This window comes from Calliphora vicina, chromosome 3 (genome assembly GCF_958450345.1).
Source record: "Calliphora vicina chromosome 3, idCalVici1.1, whole genome shotgun sequence".
NCBI lineage: Eukaryota > Metazoa > Arthropoda > Insecta > Diptera > Calliphoridae > Calliphora > Calliphora vicina.
The window spans coordinates 98,323,132-98,342,431 of NC_088782.1; the positions used below are offsets into that span (position 1 = coordinate 98,323,132).

General features: G+C 31.9%; 1 protein-coding gene across 1 annotated transcript; it reads left to right on the plus strand.

Moving 5' to 3' along the window:
- Positions 1–448: 448 nt before the first annotated feature.
- Positions 449–17,128, plus strand: Ent3 (equilibrative nucleoside transporter 3). The gene is made up of 4 exons (XM_065504410.1): positions 449–1,106; positions 11,922–12,205; positions 12,289–12,575; positions 15,512–17,128. Exons 1-4 carry the CDS (start codon positions 934–936, stop codon positions 16,751–16,753), a joined length of 1,986 nt encoding a protein of 661 aa, XP_065360482.1. The 5' UTR covers positions 449–933; the 3' UTR covers positions 16,754–17,128.
- Positions 17,129–19,300: the final 2,172 nt, after the last annotated feature.

The window sequence follows — 19,300 nt, forward strand, 5'->3', positions numbered from 1 at the left end:
TAAAAACAACCTAAATAAATAAACAGAGAGCTCTAAAATGACAAAATCAAAAGGGAAAATCAATTTTTTACAAACATGCGCAAAATATTACAACGGCAAAACATAAGAAAACACATCGCAGAACAAAACAGTTGTATAAAATCTTATTTAGTTTATTTTTTAAACAAAAATTCACAGAAAAATAATTCAATAAAGAAATAAATTATTCAAAATAAATACAATAATAATATTAATATAAAAGAATTTAAATAAAGTTTAAACAAAACAACACGGCTAGAAAATATTTTTTACCAAAAAAAAAAAACATCAATATTTTTGTATAGAGAAACGCCTTAAGAATGTAAAGAAAAGAAAAAAAATTTATCAAGTGTGAAAAAATCTATAATAATTGTAAAGGAATTTATGAAATTTAATAAATATACAAATTTTAAAAAATTATAAACAAAATTTGTGTCAGCATATAAAAAGTGGTAAAACAAGTTGTTGAAATTAAAATATATTTGAAAATAATATAAATTAAACAAAAATATAAAAGTTTTACTCTTGCCCTTACGTATGTATGTATGAGTAAGTTCATTTGTATGTAGAGTGAGTACATTTCTCTTTTTCCGCTCTCTTCGTGTGAAAAATACCCCCCTCATATAAAGGAAAACGGTATTTATGTAAATAAAAAAAAAACATCACTGTCAATGTAGTAGTGTAAGAGGTACTTACACGATTAAGCTGCGATTAACATTGACATTTCAAATATATTTATTTAACAAAACAACAAAAAAAAAAGAAAAACAGTAGCTGCTACTTACTGTATCATTGTTGTTATTATTAATTTTACTATTATTGATAGAGATAACAACATCTAAACGCTTGAATCCTGCAAATAAACTTTTATAAAACGACTTCCGCTTAGTTGTTGGTTTTTAAAATAAATTGAAAATGGAATCTACACAATCTACCACATATGAACCGCTAGAAGGTCGCAGTTCCGGTATACGTCACGAACCCATGGATAGTCCGGAAAATGATGTTCGTGCTCCCAAAGATCAAAAACATATGGTTTATTTGGCTATGTTGGCAGCGGGCATTGGTTTTGTTTTGCCATACAATAGGTAAGTGTAAATTAATGTGGAATAGGTCAGTTTTTTTTTCGTACTTATCTGTGCTATTTTAATTATTTCCTGCTTTTCTGTTTTCGTATTTTTTTTGTTTTGCGAAAAACCTTAAGGTTTTTGCGAAATATTGTTAACTTTGAAATGTATACATACATCCATACATACATATGTATGTACTAGGGTATTCATTCGACTAATGATCGTTCGATTAATCGAATAATTTCTTACGAATAATTATTCGAACAATTTAAAAATGGCCATTATCGAATAACGAATAATTCGAACAATTTTATGTAGAATAATCGAATAATTGTTCATATATATGTATATATAAATTTATTAAATTGCTTAAAATTTTTCTTAATTCCAAATTTAAATAAGTAATAATGACTCAAATTGTATTGTTTCTGAAATTTGACAAATAACTAAAGACAAAGGGACTTTCGATCACTGTAGATGAGTGTTCCGATAGCTCCTTCTATAAATATATAAATATTACTGCAAGATGTTACAATTCTATAAACAAATCTTCCAAAATTTTTAACTTAGGACTTGAACCTATGAAAATAAAATGTACGGAATAAAATATTTGTTATTTAGCTGGCGAAATATTAGAAGAATCGCAATTAATAATCAAAATATTAACTTATTAAAGTGAAGTTGAATGTGATGAAGAATGTGATTTTGAATCGGTCGTCGAAAGTGATATTGAGGATGACATTTATAATGATTACATTATCTGATCTTAAAATATATGTATGTATATAAGTGATGTTATTAACCGCGTACGTAAGTGTTGCAAAATATTTAATAAATTGAATGATAAACACAAATATTGCAAACTAACGTTTTGTTGCAAGAAAAGCAAGGAGTTCGTCTTATACATGATGTTAAACATCTTTGGACTTCTTTGTCTAACATGGCAATAAACTTTTTGCGTATTTGTAAATGCGTCAATCATGTACTGCCTGACTTCAAATTAGCCACGTTCACTGAAAATGATATCAAACTTTGGACCCTTTTCCCTTTATTGTGTAATTCGCTTTATTGTGTAATTCTCCAAGACCACTTAATTAAGCAAAGTTTCGGCAACGTTGATAGAGCTTGATGTATAATACAATTTGTTATAAATAATTTAGAAATAGTGAATAATTAATCTACTAAAGAATTAGTTACTCAATTTAAAACCCGAATTAATGAACGACATAAAAAAGTTCTTAATACGTTTATATTGTATTTGAATTCAGGATCATGTCCAACTAGCTCAAAATTTTTAAAGCATAGATCCAAAACGGAAACAAAAGTGTTTGCTACTCAATTGTTTTGTAGATTGTTCGGGAGTTATTCTGATCAGAATATTTCTGTTGAAAATTTAATGATGTACTTTGTTTTCGAATGTTTCTTTAACATTATCAATACATGAATTGTTAACTTTAACGTTATTTTTCGTTTTTCTTTAACAATAAAACATTAAAAAACCGACATCAAAAATTCATTCTTTAATTTTTTAAAAAAACGTGTGATCGAATTATTCGAACAAGTTAAAATCTCTTATTCGAATTATTCGTTTTATTCGAACAAGAGAAAAATCGAATAATTCGAATACCCTAGTATGTACGTATGTTGTTCTATTATAAAAAATCAAATACAAGTTTTTTTTTTTACTGATTACTTTACATGGTTACACAATGAATTTCTTTATTAATTGTAAATCAGTTTGTATTTACTTGTAGGGTTTATTTGTGTAAAACACATAATTATTTGTATACCCTCCACCACTAAAAGTGTGGATGAGGATATCTGAGACGATTAAGCTATGTCAGTCTGTCTGTGTGAAATACTCTCACGTCCAAAATACTCAATCAAGAACATTTATCATTTTCCTAAGCAGTTTGGTATTACAAAACAGTGGGAAATCAAGTTTCATGAAAATCGGCCCAAAAATATGTAACATTTCGCTATCTTTTCAATAGAAATTCCAAATATTGAAAAATTTGACCTTTGAACTTCACGATTCAAAGGTTATCGTTTTCCGATTTTAGTAAAACTTTCAGAACATATTTAAAATTACAAGGACTATAATATTGTGAATAGGTTTTACTTAAAATTTATAACAGTAAGGAAATTGGACTCATTCGCCTAAATATGGACAAAAAATTAGTTTTTCTTGAAAAACGCAAAATTTCAATCGCAGGTATGGAAAAACTGTAAGAGGTATTGACATAATTTTTTCATATTTTTATTCCCTATTTTGATTTCAATAAACACCAATGTGATGATCGAAAAAATCTGAAATTTGTTTAACAAAATTTTTAAAAATTTGAAAATGGAGTTTTGAAACAGCCGTTAAAAAAATTATTTTTTTTGGCCATACCTGCGAATAGGTTAACGGTATCCTACGAAGACAAAAACTTATATACAAGTAAATATGGACATATTTTAAGTAAAAATGAGCTTTTATTTTAATTTTTCTCGAAATATCTAAATTTTTTTTCTAAATTTTTTGTTCAAGTGGTCTGAAACACGGTAATGGTCTGGCGAATTTGTAATAACTTTAACATTTTTTAATCAAATTTTGTCATTTATATCTCATTACAACGATAATTACGTACATATTTCGATTCTTTTGCATTCAATTGCAAAAGTATTTATTTAGTAGCAAATTTTTTTAAAAACTGAAAATTTTTTTTTCTAATTTTGGCGATAATACAGTTTTTGGGTCATAAAGGAGATACAGGGTTAATTTCCAAAACTTTTTTTTTAATGTAATATTCATTAATATAAATAAATCTACATATTTCTAGAAAACAATGCAGAAAGCTAACGAGTTTCACCTATTTATTCCATATTAACAGTAAAATTTAGCATATATCTGAACTTTGACCTCGATGCGCGTCCAGAAATCGTTGCCCGATTTGGCTCAAATTTTCAGCACTTAACATTTAGGCCTAGTGTCACAATATTCCACCCGGCACTCTTTGAAATTGAAATGTATATATATATACCCTTCTCACGAAGATGAAGGGTATAAATATAATAATAACAATACATTACCGTACATCAATTATACATTATGAACATATTTAAGGATTTAAAACCAAACCAAACATCAATTATCGAGCAATACCTATGTGGGAGCTATTCCGAAGAAAATGTAATAATATAATTTAAGATTACATGAAACTTATGTTAAGAGATTCCTTTAAAGAGTCTTTCGAAATTGGGGCCTATATGAGAATTATGACTCATTATGTACCGACCGTCATAAAATGTTGTGCCATGACTATGTAATTGTTGAATTTCATTATGATATCTCAACATGTACTTATAAAAGATATAGGCACATTAAAATGTTTTACGGAATTGTTTTACAAATTGTCATAAATTATTATGGAATGATTTCTATATACAGTGGGGAGCTCAAATGAGTACATGTTTCTATTGTGTGCACTTCTTATAGAATAAAAATAAATCATTTATTTTATGTTTAATATGTAACAAAATGAATTACAATTGAAAACAAAAATCCAGTTCTAAATAAAAAAACAGACAAAACTCAATTTTGCACCCCACAATAACCTTAGGGAAGAATTGCATTTTTAAAAAAATTTTTCAAAATCCTTTATTACTTTTTTTGGAATACGCTCTCTCTCGTGCTCAATCCGCTGTTAAAGCTCGTACAAATTGGTAGGAGTTAATCGGTATTGTTTCAACCAATTCACGATTCACTAAAAATTTTCAATAGGATTGAACTCAAGACATTGAGCTGATAACTGCATTAATAAAAATTTTTCTAGGAACACCATTCTTTACGATTTTTGACGTGTGTATTGGGTCACCATCCTATTGAAAAATTACTTCTTCTGCGGGATAAGCGTTATAATCTACAAAGTCAAAAGACGAATGTGAAAAAGACAAAGATGATTACGTATTGAGGTCGGTATATCGAACTGCACACTATTTCGATAGAAATTTTGCTCACTAAACCATTTTTCAAAGTTTTTGATGAGTGCTTTAATTCGCCGTCCTGCTGTAAAATAACTTCTTCGACATGATTGGCGCTCTTATCTACAAAATCGGCATGGCAAGTCTATAAATTCGGTATGATTAGTCTTCAATATACGCAGATAGTCTTCTTAACTCATTATTTCGCGGATTTTTTCAAAATTGGTGCCACAGTAAGGAAACAGTAAAACACGGTAATGATATGGGGTTGCTTTATATGGTGCCACCTTGGACCAATGCAAAGAATCAATGAAATAATGGGAAAAGAAAACCATCTGCGATTTTGTAGTCTCATCATCACGTGTTTGTATATAAAAGAGGAAATCCTGCAGAAGAAGTAATTTTTCAATAGGATGGTGACCCAGTGCACACGTCAAAAATCGAAAAGAATAGTGTTCCTAGAAAAATTTCTTATTAATGCAGTTATCAGCTCAATGTCTTGAGTTCAATCCTATTGAAAATTTTTAGTAAATCGTGAATTGGCGGTTGAAACAATACCTATTAACTCCTACCAATTTGTACGAGCTTTAACAGCGGATTGAGCACGAGAGAGAGAGTATTCCAAAAAAAGTTAATGAATAATTTATAGAAAATATGCCAATGCGTGTAAAATTTTATTTACGTAATAAAGGATTTTGAAATTTTTTTTAAAAAATGCAATTCTCCCCTAAAATTATTGTGGGGTGCAAAATTGAGTACATGCGAGTTATTTTAGTTTTGTCTTTTTTTTTATTTAGAACTGGATGTTTTTTGTTTTGAATTGTAATTAATTTTGTTACATATTAGACATAAAATAAATGACGGAAAAAATTTTTAGATTTGCTTTATTAGAGTTATTTTTATTCCATAAGAAGTGCACAAAATAGAAACATGTACTCATTTGAGCTCCCCACTGTACATACGAAACTTATTTGTGTCAAATTTTATCTGTATACTAATATTTGTGCAATAGTATGTATTTTCGGACATTGGACTAATATTGCAAAAAATTCTATAGCATTTTTTACATATAACCAGAACATGACCAATGTTTAATTTTGTTAAGTTACGAAAAACTATAAGGATTTAACAGTTTTTTCGGGAGTAGGTCCTATATGGTATTTAGTTCAGTTTTGACTTATCCCTACAAAGTTTTTAAGTTTTGTTTCCTTTTATATAAATATTACATATTTGTGTCGAATAAAGTCCTATTTCGGGAACATTTGTATGGGGACTTGTTTAAATAATGGACCGATTTCATGCAGTTTCAATAGCTCAATGAAAGGTAACTTTCTAAATTTCGTTGTATTATCTTCAAATATCACACAGGAAATGATGCTAAGTCGATTGTAATAATTGGCAGTGCGTGATGTTTGGGCGTTACAAACAAACAGATTACGATGTTTTATAATTATATTGTGTTTTACAAAATTTGGCCCAATTCCAAATATTACTGGTTTTAGGCTTATCATTTTATTTAAAATACATGTAATGATACCATTATTTTCTTAAAATAATAGAGTAAGGGCCTCATTTTATAAAACGAAACGACAAACGTTAAACAAATTTTGTATGGAAAATATTCAAGTTTCAAACCCTTTTCCCAGTATTCTTCATACAAATTGCTTACGTTTCTGAACGCTTCGTTTTACAAAATGAGACCCTAAATGTTAAAGAAGTGAGAAGGGATTTAGGAAATTTTTCGGATCTTACCGCTTCAAATTTAATCAGTGTAGAAATCAGTACATTTTATGACAGTCGGCCCGTAATAGGTCGTTGCTTCCACATTTTCAAGTAACATCACTGGATTTTGTGACTATGGTTCTATTATTAGACATTGTTTTAAATAGACTCGAATTGATCTCTTATTAGTATAAATGTAAATTAACTCTAATTAGTTTAGTGTATAAATAATATTGATTCATAAATGGTCATAGCTATCTAAGACCTACCACCGAAAATTATATCAACAGATGAAATTCAAAATATATTACGACTTTTTAAAAAACCGGTTTGTGGGTTAACCGAAAATTTGCCTTTTTTAAAAAACCGGTTAAACCGGTTAACCGTCATATATGTGGCGCCTTTTTTCGCCAAAGCATCAGCAACTCAGTTGTCCTTGCAATTAGATAACGGAATCCCGCATAGGAAGTCTATGTCTCCGTCAGGCATCATGGCGCCTTTTTTTGCCAAAGCATCAGCAACACAGTTGTCCTAATATCTCAGTGTCCACCTACCCACATGAGTACTACTGTTGAATATCTCGCGATCCTATTTAAGGATGCCCGGCATTCCTGGACTAAGTTAGATGTTGTGTGCATACCTGTCAAACATTTGTTATAACTGAGCCAGTTAGCCGCCCTTTTAATGGCCGATATTTCAACTTGAATTATACATTAATTTGGATATATAGACTAGTTTCGAATTTCTACGTCAACTCGATCTCCCTTCATAGAACCCTCGGTATAGACTGAGAGACTCGTTGTCTTATGTAAAGGTCCGACCATTTGTCCCGTTTTGTACGGAATTGAGAAACCGAAGTTCATCGATAGGAATGGCCTGGGTATGCAATAATCAATATTATCAGGAAGATTCTGTATACTTCCGATTATACTGGCGTGACCATATACCAATCGCATTTAGCCAGAAAGCCCTAGTGAATGACATTTTCCTGGCCATTAGATCCACATGGATCCAGTTTAGTATAGTAAAGAGCGACTTTGTTGCAGTCTTTATTAGAGCTCCAGTTATCAGGATTGCCATTTTCCTTAAAACACTCTCGAATAGCATATAAATTGAGCCTTTGTCTAGTGCCTTCCACCATACAGAGACTCCATAGAATAATATCGGCTTGGTGACCGTATCAAATAGCCAATTAACAAAGTAGGGTATAATACCCCAATGCGTAACTATGGCCATCCTTCAGACATACATTGCCGTCAAGGCTTTTGTCCTTGAAAGGGTATTGGGTTTCCAGGATAGTTTAGTATCCAGAATAACTCCCAAGTATTTTGCGCTGCCCGATAGTGTTAGTTCAACACCATTTAATCGGGGAAGCGAGAAATGAGGAATCGTGTACTTCCTTGTAACAGTAGACTTACTTCAGAAAGACTTACATCCGAAAATTTTGTCAAGGCCCATAAATGTTTTACTATTGAGCTGATAGGGAATCAACTCACAATTTTGAAAAAGTACTCAGCAAAAACTTTAATTACGAAGTAATTAGTCAAATACTAAGAGGGTTATATGACAATAATAATCAGTTTAGAAGTTTTGTGGCCCAATAAATTTACTTTACATTACAATTTGCCTGTATAAGTAATTCATACCCAAAAAATTATTATTAACGTCTATTTTAATTCCAAAAACAATAAACATGCGTTTTTTTGTAACCCTTTAATCTTAATTATAATTGAAATTCCGAATGAATGTAAAGGATAATATTGTTTGCATTTAAATTTAATTTATATAATTTCAATCTGTTTAGATTTAAATGAAATTTAATTGAATATTGTTTGAACTCTTTGAGTACTGATAGTTGTGCCAATGACAACCCTGCAGTTTTACAAGTATTAAATGTATCCCCTTTATAAAGTAATTTTCATGTGTAATCACTTGGTAAGTACTGCTCTTTGTATTGCATATATAATTCAATTGGTTACTTTATACATCCCAGGTAAACAAGCGTGAATTCAATTATCACTTTAGTGTCTCTGAGTAATCAGAAGTATTCTATTGTAAAGTCAATTGTTACTAAGTGTCCATTTCTAATATGAAGTGTTTCTGTTAACAATTATTCTACTAAAATATTTTCAGCTGCAAATAAAAAACATTACTGACTGTTTAGTACCTGTTTTCATACTCTCCACCACCAAAAGTGGTGAGGCTATCAGGCCAATTTTTATTTTATTTATATTGAAGCAACTCTTTACACAGATCAGTAATTTGTATCCAAGAATCATACTACTGGATTTTGTGAATATCGTTCCATAATTGGCGAATGTCCGCTTCCGAGAATCACTATAAGACCCATAAAACTATTGTAAATAACGTCATTGAGATGAAATTTAAACAAATTGGGCGTCAAAAATATAGAAATTACGTTTAGAATTTCAATAATTTTTGTTCATGTGTCATATTCGGAAGTGGACCTTACTAGGGAGCTTTGACCAATTATGACCGATCCTCATCAAATTAGGTCTCGTGATTTCTTTATATATGAAACTTATTTTTGTTAAACATTTTTTGGACACCAACATTGGTATGAGATTTATGCTATGGGAGCTATGACCAATTATGAACCGATCGTCATCAAAGTGCGAATTATTTCTATTTGTATGAGGTTTATGCTCGTTAAAGTATTTTTCGGAAATATTGCTTCTATGAGAGTTATGACCAATTATGTACCGATCTGCAAGAAATGTTTAAATGTGATTTGTTTTTATATAAAACTTTTTTGTGGAGAAATTTGTATGCATTCCTACATATATATTTCGAACAACAAAGTTTCAGTAAGACTATTGGTCTAATATGTTTGGACGTTACAAACATCAGCACTAACGCAATATACCCTTCCCATTATTAAGGTGTAGACCTTGTACCCAATGTGCCCATGGGGTCCCCATTTCCTTCTGGGCTGGGAAAATGCTTTGGGGATAAATGAGGAACACATCAAGGTTTCTAAAACTGCTTCCCGTTTTTTTATTCCAGCTTTGGGATTTTAGAAAATGTGCCCCAAAGTTGAAATTTTGATTTTGAAATTTTGGGGCGGCATACTCGAAAAAAGTTTATTTTTAATAAAAAAAGAGTTAAGTCACCTTTTCGCCCAACAGCAAAAAGCAACTATTTCTTGAATATTTAAATTGAAAATCATTTATTTTTGGATCCACAATAGATGTTGTTCTGAAATCTTTTGTATGTTAATCGTAATTTAGTTGTATAACTAACAAAAAAAATTTGAACGGAATTCCATTCCGTCCAAAAGCCCGACCTATATTTTTAAAAAGGCGGACCAAGGTATGGCAAAATTTTAAAATTAAAATTTGGTATGCATATAACTCGGAAATTATAAGAGACAAATAGCACACTCAATAATGTTTTTTCAAGACCTATCCGAGCGCTTTCCAAAAATATAAAATTTCTTAATCCTTTTAGTAAAAAGAATAAATTCAATACATTTAACTGAACAGTTAAGAGATAAAATTTATGTTGATCTCGAAAATTTCCCAATTATTGGCTTTAAAGGTGAATTTTTATAATACAACATCTGCAAAACACACTCATTATAAAGCTGACATTGTTACCAAGGACTATTGCGAAAATCAATTCAATACTTGAAAATGCAGCGATCAAAAGTAGGGGCCTTTGTTCTACTAGTGTTTTCTGGAATAATTAATATTGACATTGAAGATTATTCACCTTTATTTCTAGATCGTGCAGTTTTCCATATGCTTTTTTAAATGTTCATTCGAAAAACCCAAATAAATAATAATAATAAAAATAATAATAAGTGGTCTATTATTGCCGAGATATAAACGAAAAATGTAAAAAAAACTTTTCACTTTTTTTAAAAAAAAAAAAAAAATAGAGTTCTGACATGTTTTCTTTGTAGTTCCGTCAGTTTTTAATTCCCGGGAATCCCGACTAAAAATCCTGCGAATCGGGTAGTAAAAAATTGGCAAAATTTCCGGGAAATTTGTCCCGGAAATTCCCGGGATAAATACCCTAACCAAAACGGAAAATTCAACCAGAAAGTCACAAATAAGACAGAACAAAAGAGAGCCTAGGGTTAATTTCGCATTTATTAAGAATTTTATTTTAAAGTACCCCAAAAATTTTGCATGAAAAAAAATAGTTCAAATTTTACTAAAAATCACTAATATCTCTATTATTTTACCTTCGATAGCAAATTTGGATAGAAAGTATTCATTAATTGCATTTTCTTAGCTCTATGCAATTTCACTTCATTACCATATAATGTCCAGCATATTTCAACTATAAGCGTTCTTCAATAAAAAATAAATTTTTTTTGAATTTTGGTAAAAAATTTCATCAGACATGCGCACCCATTGAAGAACGCTATAAATTCAAAAGCATTCATTCGCTTATCGCTGAAATATGCTGGACATTGTATGGTAATGAAGTAGAATTGCTAAAAAAATTTAATTAATGAATACTTCCTATCCAAATTTGATATCGATTGTATCAAAATTTATTGGTCGGGCCTTGTAATTTGTTTTGTGTTGTACAGTATAATTATTAGACAGTGTCTTTGTAGTAGGTATCTGGTTGGATTGAGTACTAGGAGATGACTATTTGCTTTCAACTATTACATGCAAATGTTCAAATAACTAGTTGCGTACATGTTAGATAACTACATGTTAAAATAACTAGTTGTCAAGTAACGAGTTTTGTAGCTATTAAGGTAATTGACTGTGTAACTGTGTAATCCTATGTGTTGATTACTTTGGGCCATCTATCTGAGTGTATCTTTGTAATCTATGCAGGGTCAATAGAACCTTTGCTTAGTACATGCATATATTAAAAGTAACTAGTCACGTAAATAATTCGGGACATTCACCCAGAAATGCTGGGAATGTTCGACAAACAAACATGTTTATGAATACAATTTTATAAATGTAAAACCTATCAAATATTATGACCTAATTTTATGTGAGTGTACGTAAATGGAATATAAGTATGTGCGTTCCTTTATATACGTATGTACATGTAAAGGATATATCCACAATTCCTCTAACTACATACATATTGTTGTATTTGTTGTTGGTGTATTTTTATTATCGTATATTCTCAATATTCTATTTATAGTTTTATAATCGCCTCAGACTATTGGCAGTCACGTTTTCCTGGACGCTCTGTAGCTTTGGACATGTCAATGACGTATATAATAGTGGCCTTTGCTACCGTACTATTGAACAATGTTTTCCTTTCGTTGGCTCCATTTCGGATGCGTGTGATGTTCGGTTATATTGTATCCTTTGCAACACTCGTGTTTGTGGCGGTATGTGAAGTTGCCTGGCATATGTTTGCAGCCAATACGGCGTATTCAGTAAATTTGGCAGCCGTATCATTGGTGGCCATCGGTTGTACAGGTAATGAAATATTTATTTGCAATCTAAATTACAGCTATAATCTATTGAATTTGTATCTTTTTATTTTATTTCTATGTTTGCAGTACAACAATCAAGTTTTTATGGATTTGCAAGTATGTTTCCTAAACGTTATACACAGGCTGTTATGACGGGCGAAAGTTTGGCCGGGTTTCTGGTGTCTTCCAATCGTGTTGGTACTAAACTATTAATACAAAACGATCGTGTATCGACGGTGATTTTCTTTTTTACTTCAACACTTTACATATTGTTTAGTTACTTCTTGCATTTGGCCACTATTAATTCGCCATTTGTACGATATCATATGAAGGCATGTGCCAAAATTGTTTTGCGTCCGGACGAAGACCGTTTGGTAAGTGATGATCAAATGTTTTAAGTATGTTTTAAATATACCGTTTACTTTTTTATTTGGTTTTAAATCAACTATATTACAATTGCAGACTAAGGAGTGAGATCGAAAAATTCTTAACACACGTTTTTCATTACATTTTTTAACCCAAGTATTATTTGAATTTTTTTTTGATCAAGTTACCTTTGAAAAACATGTCAGTTATTATGTGTAATGTCAATTATATTAATTTTTTTGTTAATCTGATTAAAATGAGTGACCAGAAAAAAGTGCGTACTGAAATTATTAAATATTTTCAACAAAACCCAACTTGGTCTTACAAAAAGTTGGCCAAGCATACAAAGGTCTGCCGTCAAACTGTTTCCAATGTTATTAAACAGTACCGGGAGAACTTGTCAGTTGATAGAAAACCTGGTTCAGGTAGAAGGAATGGTCCACATGATGTTTCTAAAGCCAAAAAAATAGAACGCATTTTCAAAAGAGCTCCCAACACATCCGGTAGGAAAGCAGCCCGGTTAGCTCAGTGCTCGGACTATTTGGTACGAAAAGTTAAAGCTAATGCAGGTTTAAAAACATACAAGGCTCAAAAAGTTCCTGACAGGAACGCTACTAAAAATTTAGAGGCCAAAAACAGAGCACGGAAATTGAAGTCAAGTTTTATAAAAAAATATTCTTGCTGCATAATGGATGACGAAACGTATGTTCTGGCAGATTTTTCGCAACTTCCAGGTCAAAAATTTTATGTTGCTGATGCTCGAGGGAATGTTGAAGAAAAGTTTAGGACCCAAAAGCAGACAAAATTTCCCAGAAAGTTCTTGGTATGGCAAGCAATATGCAGTTGCGGCAAAAGAAGCCACTCATTTGTTACAACGGGCTCTATAAATACCGAAATTTACATCAAGGAATGTTTACAAAAAAGGCTGCTTCCATTCATAAGACTTCATAATGTGTCCACTTATTTTTGGCCTGACTTGGCATCCTGTCACTATGGCAAACAAGCCCTTGAGTGGTACAAGAACAATAATGTGGTATTTGTACCAAGAGAGGCAAATCCTCCAAACTGCCCGGAGCTAAGGCCAGTGGAGAGATATTGGGCTCTTGTTAAAAGAGAATTGAAGAGTACAAAAAAGGTGTCCAAAAGTGTGGTAGATTTTAAACGGAGATGGACTACATGTTCGAGCAAAGTGACAGAAAGCACTATAAAAACGTTAATGGAAGGGTTTCCGAAAAAGGTTCAAAATTTCATCACTAGTGATTAAAACTATAAAAATAATTTTTTTTGTAAATTGTAATAATAATTTCAATCAAATAAAAAAAAAATTAAAGCTGTAAGTTTAGTGGTTTCTTTTTTATAAACATATATGTATGTTAAGAATTTTTCGATCTCACTCCTTAATATGAAAAATGTGATACAAATTGGTCCATACCTTTTAAGTCCTCTAGATTCTGAAAGAAATAAAATAAGACAACATCTTAAAGCCGATTGCGTGATAGTGCAGATAATACACAGAGGAAGTTATCCTCTTTCTCACCACATCAGCTTCAGATTATGCCGTAACTAAGATCATTATGTCCTGTGATAAGGTTTGCTCATGCCTAATATTCTCTTCAATGCCCGGTTGTCCATGGGTTCTCACAAGGATTTCGCCAGTATAAATCTAAGAGAATGTATTCCTTATCTTCTTGTATACAAAGTCAAGGCCGTGTTGTTTATCCTCACAACCGAAGTCTGTTGGATTATCCGCTCCGTTCTCTGAGAACTTGTAACACTATCTGACTACCCCTAATCTAATAATTCTAATGTCAAGAGCCTTTATATCAGTATCATGGATATCAATCTAGTTCCTTCAGACATCGAAAATGTCAATCCCTTATCTTCTAGTAGACAAAGTCATGACCGTGTTTTTATCCTCACAACCGATGTCGGTTGAAGGATTCCCTTCGACCATATTTTGTTCGTTGAGAACTTATAACACTATCCGACTACCCTTAATCTAATAATTCTATTGTCAAGAGCCTTTATATCCGTATCATGGATATCAATCTAGTTCCTTCAGACATCGTAAATATTTTGGATTTCTGCAGCAGTCACATAGTTTTTTTTTTCATAGAGAATAGACATAGAGTGGAAACTCTCCTGTCAAATACCTAAGTCAGTTGTCAGAAACCTAAGTGGTGAGAATGTATTAGTTGAAAAAACTATGTTATAACAAAAACAACACTCGTATGTGTGATTATTTTGAGTATTTTTTCTAGTTTCCGCCAATGGCACCTGTGATGCCCAGACATGCGCACCTTTGAGCTTTATTATAAGTAATAATCGGTCTAACAAACAGATGTGTAGATCCAATTAACCATACTTGGTCGCAAGCCTCAGTTTTTGCCAATTGAGTTCTTCCATGTATAGTAGGCATTAAAGTCCTTCTTTAATCTTTCCTGCGTATTTATTTTCAAAGACAATTTATTGTCAAAGAAGGTTCCTAAATACTTGGCTCCCCCAGATAGACTCAGCTCAAATTGCCGCTGTACTTATGTTTTTAAAGGCGCCTTCTATGTCCAGAAACGCAGCTAAAGTATATTCCCTATACTTCAGACTGTGCTCTATACAACCGACCACCTCATGAAGACTTACCCTTGAGATAGGGATGTTGAGCGTTGCTAATGAGGTGAGTATCTATATTGCTCCTTAGATGTATATCTATCAGTCGTTCTAATGTCTTCAGAAGAAAAGCCGATAGGCTAATAGGTCTGACATCCATTGGTTTCGAGTGGCTGGCCTTACCGGCCTTAGGTATGAAAACAACATTGGCCTCCCTCCACCCGCACTTAAGTTATTAAATCAACCATAATATTTGTTGCAGTTATTATTCAAAAATTTTTAAGCATCTCTAATTTTTTTCTTTAAGAATGATTAATTAATAAGTTTTTTCCTCTTGCAGAATGCTCTAGATGGTTCAACACCAACAGCCAAATATGGAGTTTTAACATTGGAACCCAGCAGTCCTACAGCTCCCATAGCTACTAAAACCACACCAGCAGCTTTAAGCTTCAGTAATCCCGTTTATGAACTGTCAAATCCATCGGCCGGTGAAAGTGTTATAGAGGGTCTCAATAATTTACCCGACATACCAGGTACTCCACAAGAACCTGCAACTCCCACAACAGTAGCATTCAAAGTGGAACATGTATTGACACCGGGAACATGTACACCCGGTAAACTGAGTGATTTAAAAACCGGATTTGCTTCAAGGTGGCAAGTTGCACAATCTATTTATCCATATATGGTGTGTATAGCTTTGGCCTATTGCGTAACCTTATCGCTGTACCCCGGCATAGAATCGGAAATAGTTTCTTGCAGTTTGGGAACTTGGATGCCAGTCTTATTAATGTTTACGTTTAATACATCGGATTTAATAGGAAAAACATTGGCTGGCGTGCCATATCCATGGTCGCGCAGACAACTGATTTTAATGTCGGGTTTAAGGATAGTTTTGGTACCCCTATTACTGCTATGCTGTGCGCCCAGGCATCAACCGGTAATATCGGGGGAAACGGCTGCTTTTATCTTTACCATAGCTTTGGGTGTGAGCAATGGTTTAGCCGGAAGTTTGCCTATGATGTTGGCTCCAGCTAAAGTTAATGCTACGTTAAGAGAAGTTACTGGCAATATGATGACTTTGTCCTATAATGTGGGCCTTACAGTGGGCTCGTTTATTGGTTATGTTTTCGAATCTATGCTGGGTGCTCAAATCACAAATCCATGTCCCAAGTATCCCTACATCATGGATCATCATCCACATTATCAATACACTTCAACAAGTGCAACCATACTAAACAATACGGCAACTATAGCAGCAGCCATATTGACCTCCACACTTGCCACGCCTACAACAAGTACTGAGGCAACTACAATTTTCTCAACCTTCAATTCAACTACTTCCATGGCAGCAATTGGTTCAATAACCACTACCACAATGGCTCCGCCGCCTTCGGTTACATCAACGGCTACTTTGGCCGTCGTCTCTACTGTCGCAGCCACAATCGCCACCATTCCGGAAGTGCTGAATACTGTGGTCAACACGGTGGTAACATCGATCAGCGATTTAAGTTCAGAGCTAATAAGTGGTGGCACAAGTACCGGTGATCCCCAAACACCATTGGAATTAATTGAAAAAATCTAAACTGATAAAGTCCACAGGGATTTTGTGCATGTGTGATAGTTAGTTAGTGGTAGGGTGGATGAGAGTAGTAAGTGAAAAAACGAAATTATTTTATAAAATTATTTGTAAAATGTTTGAGTCCATGTTTTAATGTACGCGTTAAAGTGGTGGTAAGACAAACATATACTATACATACGTATAAGTTTAAGTTTATGCATGAATCTAAGGTTTTTTAAACAAATACTGACATAATGAGGATGTTCCAAAAGATGATGATGTATATAAATACCTTGAAAATATTTTGTATTTGTTTGTGTATGATTAGGGATAAAATAAAAATAAAGTAAAAACTGTATGTGCAAGATATTTCAACAAAAAAAAGTAATTGAAATTATAGTTTTAAATGAATAAAAGAAAAATATTTTTTTAAATATTAAGATTTTAGTAAAAAATTCCCCTTGTACTTGGCTACAAGTAATAGAAACCGAGATTAAACTATATGAATCCCCGAAATTTTAAAAACAAGAATAAATGATAATGAGCTAATATTGTGGTCTTACTGATATCAAACAAGAATTATTAAACATCCCATTTAAGCTTTGAGAATCGTTCAAAGTCAATTTATTGCAATGAAAGTGTGCATGTGTGATTGATGAATTTGAACTGACTTTCGGAGTCAAATTTTTAATGGCCAAGGATTTTAAGACGAAAAATTGTAAATATTTGCCTAACAAATTAAGCCAATTAAAATACATAAACTTATTTTTTCATTTATTATATTTTTTGCTTTTAATTTATAATAATTTTACATCTCACAAAGTTACATAGAACTTATGAAAATAATACTGTTTCTTTTTATGATTAGGGTATATTGGGCTCTATTTTTATATAATTTTTAAAATAATCATTGCATTTCAATGTTCAGGTTAAAGTTCTGTCGAACTTCTAAACTAATTTTGAGGTACATAGTTCAACGGAATTTAGTAGAGGCCTGTGAAACTTAATAAAATGCATTTAATTAGTCATTATTACATATTCTGCATTTCTGTACTGTTAATAAATTTATATTCGATCGCGGATTTAGTTTAAGCTCTTTGTAAAAGAACTATTGTGAATTTCCTTATTTTTCCGATTTTATTAATACTCATTTTGAATAGGGATAATATTTTTCTCTCCGTGGAACTGTTTAATGTTATACTTGTCAGGTGGTTTAACTCTTTTGATGTCATTGAGAAATTTGGGTTCCTTTTTTTAATTTTGGGGAGTGCGGGTCGTATTAGTATAAATTGGAAATGTTTTTCAAGTCGAAAACTTTATTGTTTTCAGTTTCAGCGATAATGTATTATTCAATAATAATTTTTGCACTTATAACGGAATTTTTTTTTTGTGACGAGAAGTCCTACTATTTTTAATATTTCTTTTTTTGGTATTTTTCACCAACACTTTTCTTCATACAAAATATTTGTAACTTTGTAAACTAAAGTGGACATAATTATCTTCTAAATGTATCTTAAATCAATACAATCCGACTACAGCCTTATAAAATACGAGTATTTAAATATATATTTATACCCTTCACTTCGTGAGAATGGTATATATAAGTTTGTCATTCCGTTTGTAATTTCTACATTTTTCATTTCTGAAACTATAAAGTATATATATTCTGGATCCTTATAGATAGCGTGGTCAATTAAGCCATGTGCGTCTGTTTGTTGAAATCAAATTTCTGAAGACCCCTGATATCTTCGGGATCTAAATCTTCAATAATTCTGTCAGACATGCTTTCGAGAAGTTTCCTATTTAAAATCAGCAAAATCGGTCCACAAATGGCTGAGATATGAGGAAAAAACCAGGACAACCTCGATTTTTGACCTATATCTGGATTACTAAGTCATTAATATAGACAATATGGATATCTAATGATAGATATTTCGAATACCTTTGCAACGACGTATATAAGACCATTTTACTCGCTTTTTTAGTTTTAATGCACGACTATTCCTAAAATTTTCAAAAGCTATTTTATCCAATTAGAATAACGCTTACGCATTCCCAGCTGCGAGCAAAATTCCAATTTAATATTTTGTTAAACGAATTCTAAAAATTTCGGAAATAATTTCCACAACTACATTCATTCCACCGTAATTCACCTCGATAGATTTTGTTACACTACCTACTTTTGTTTTCGTTTATCGATCATGTACGATCCCTCAAAGTTTGACGGTTTCATTTTACGTGTGATCACCTAATTGGCCAAATCACAGAACCCCTTTCAAAGGTATCAGAGATGAAATGTTTTAATACTTGGGATTTTAAACAAAAAATTATCGAATTTTGAAGTTTTTATTAGCGGATTTTGATGAAACTTCGGAAAAACATCTAATTCAGAAAAAATTTGGACTATTATATAAAGTGTCACAATAATCCTACCGATCTTCTCGAAATTCTCTATTAATCAAATTTACAGGTTTTATTATATCCTTCACCTTCATTGCTTAGATTGAGTCGGTAAAATGGACCGATCATATCCTTTTGGAGTATACACATATGAGAATTTGAATACCTAAG

Bases quoted from the DNA above. Each gene is read 5' to 3' on its own strand.
- Ent3 (XM_065504410.1), top strand. From the start codon at position 934: ATGGAATCTACACAATCTACCACATATGAACCGCTAGAAGGTCGCAGT. The intron at 12,206-12,288 runs GTAATGAAATAT...CTATGTTTGCAG, and splicing joins GGTGGCCATCGGTTGTACAG to TACAACAATCAAGTTTTTAT. The intron at 12,576-15,511 runs GTAAGTGATGAT...TTCCTCTTGCAG, and splicing joins GTCCGGACGAAGACCGTTTG to AATGCTCTAGATGGTTCAAC.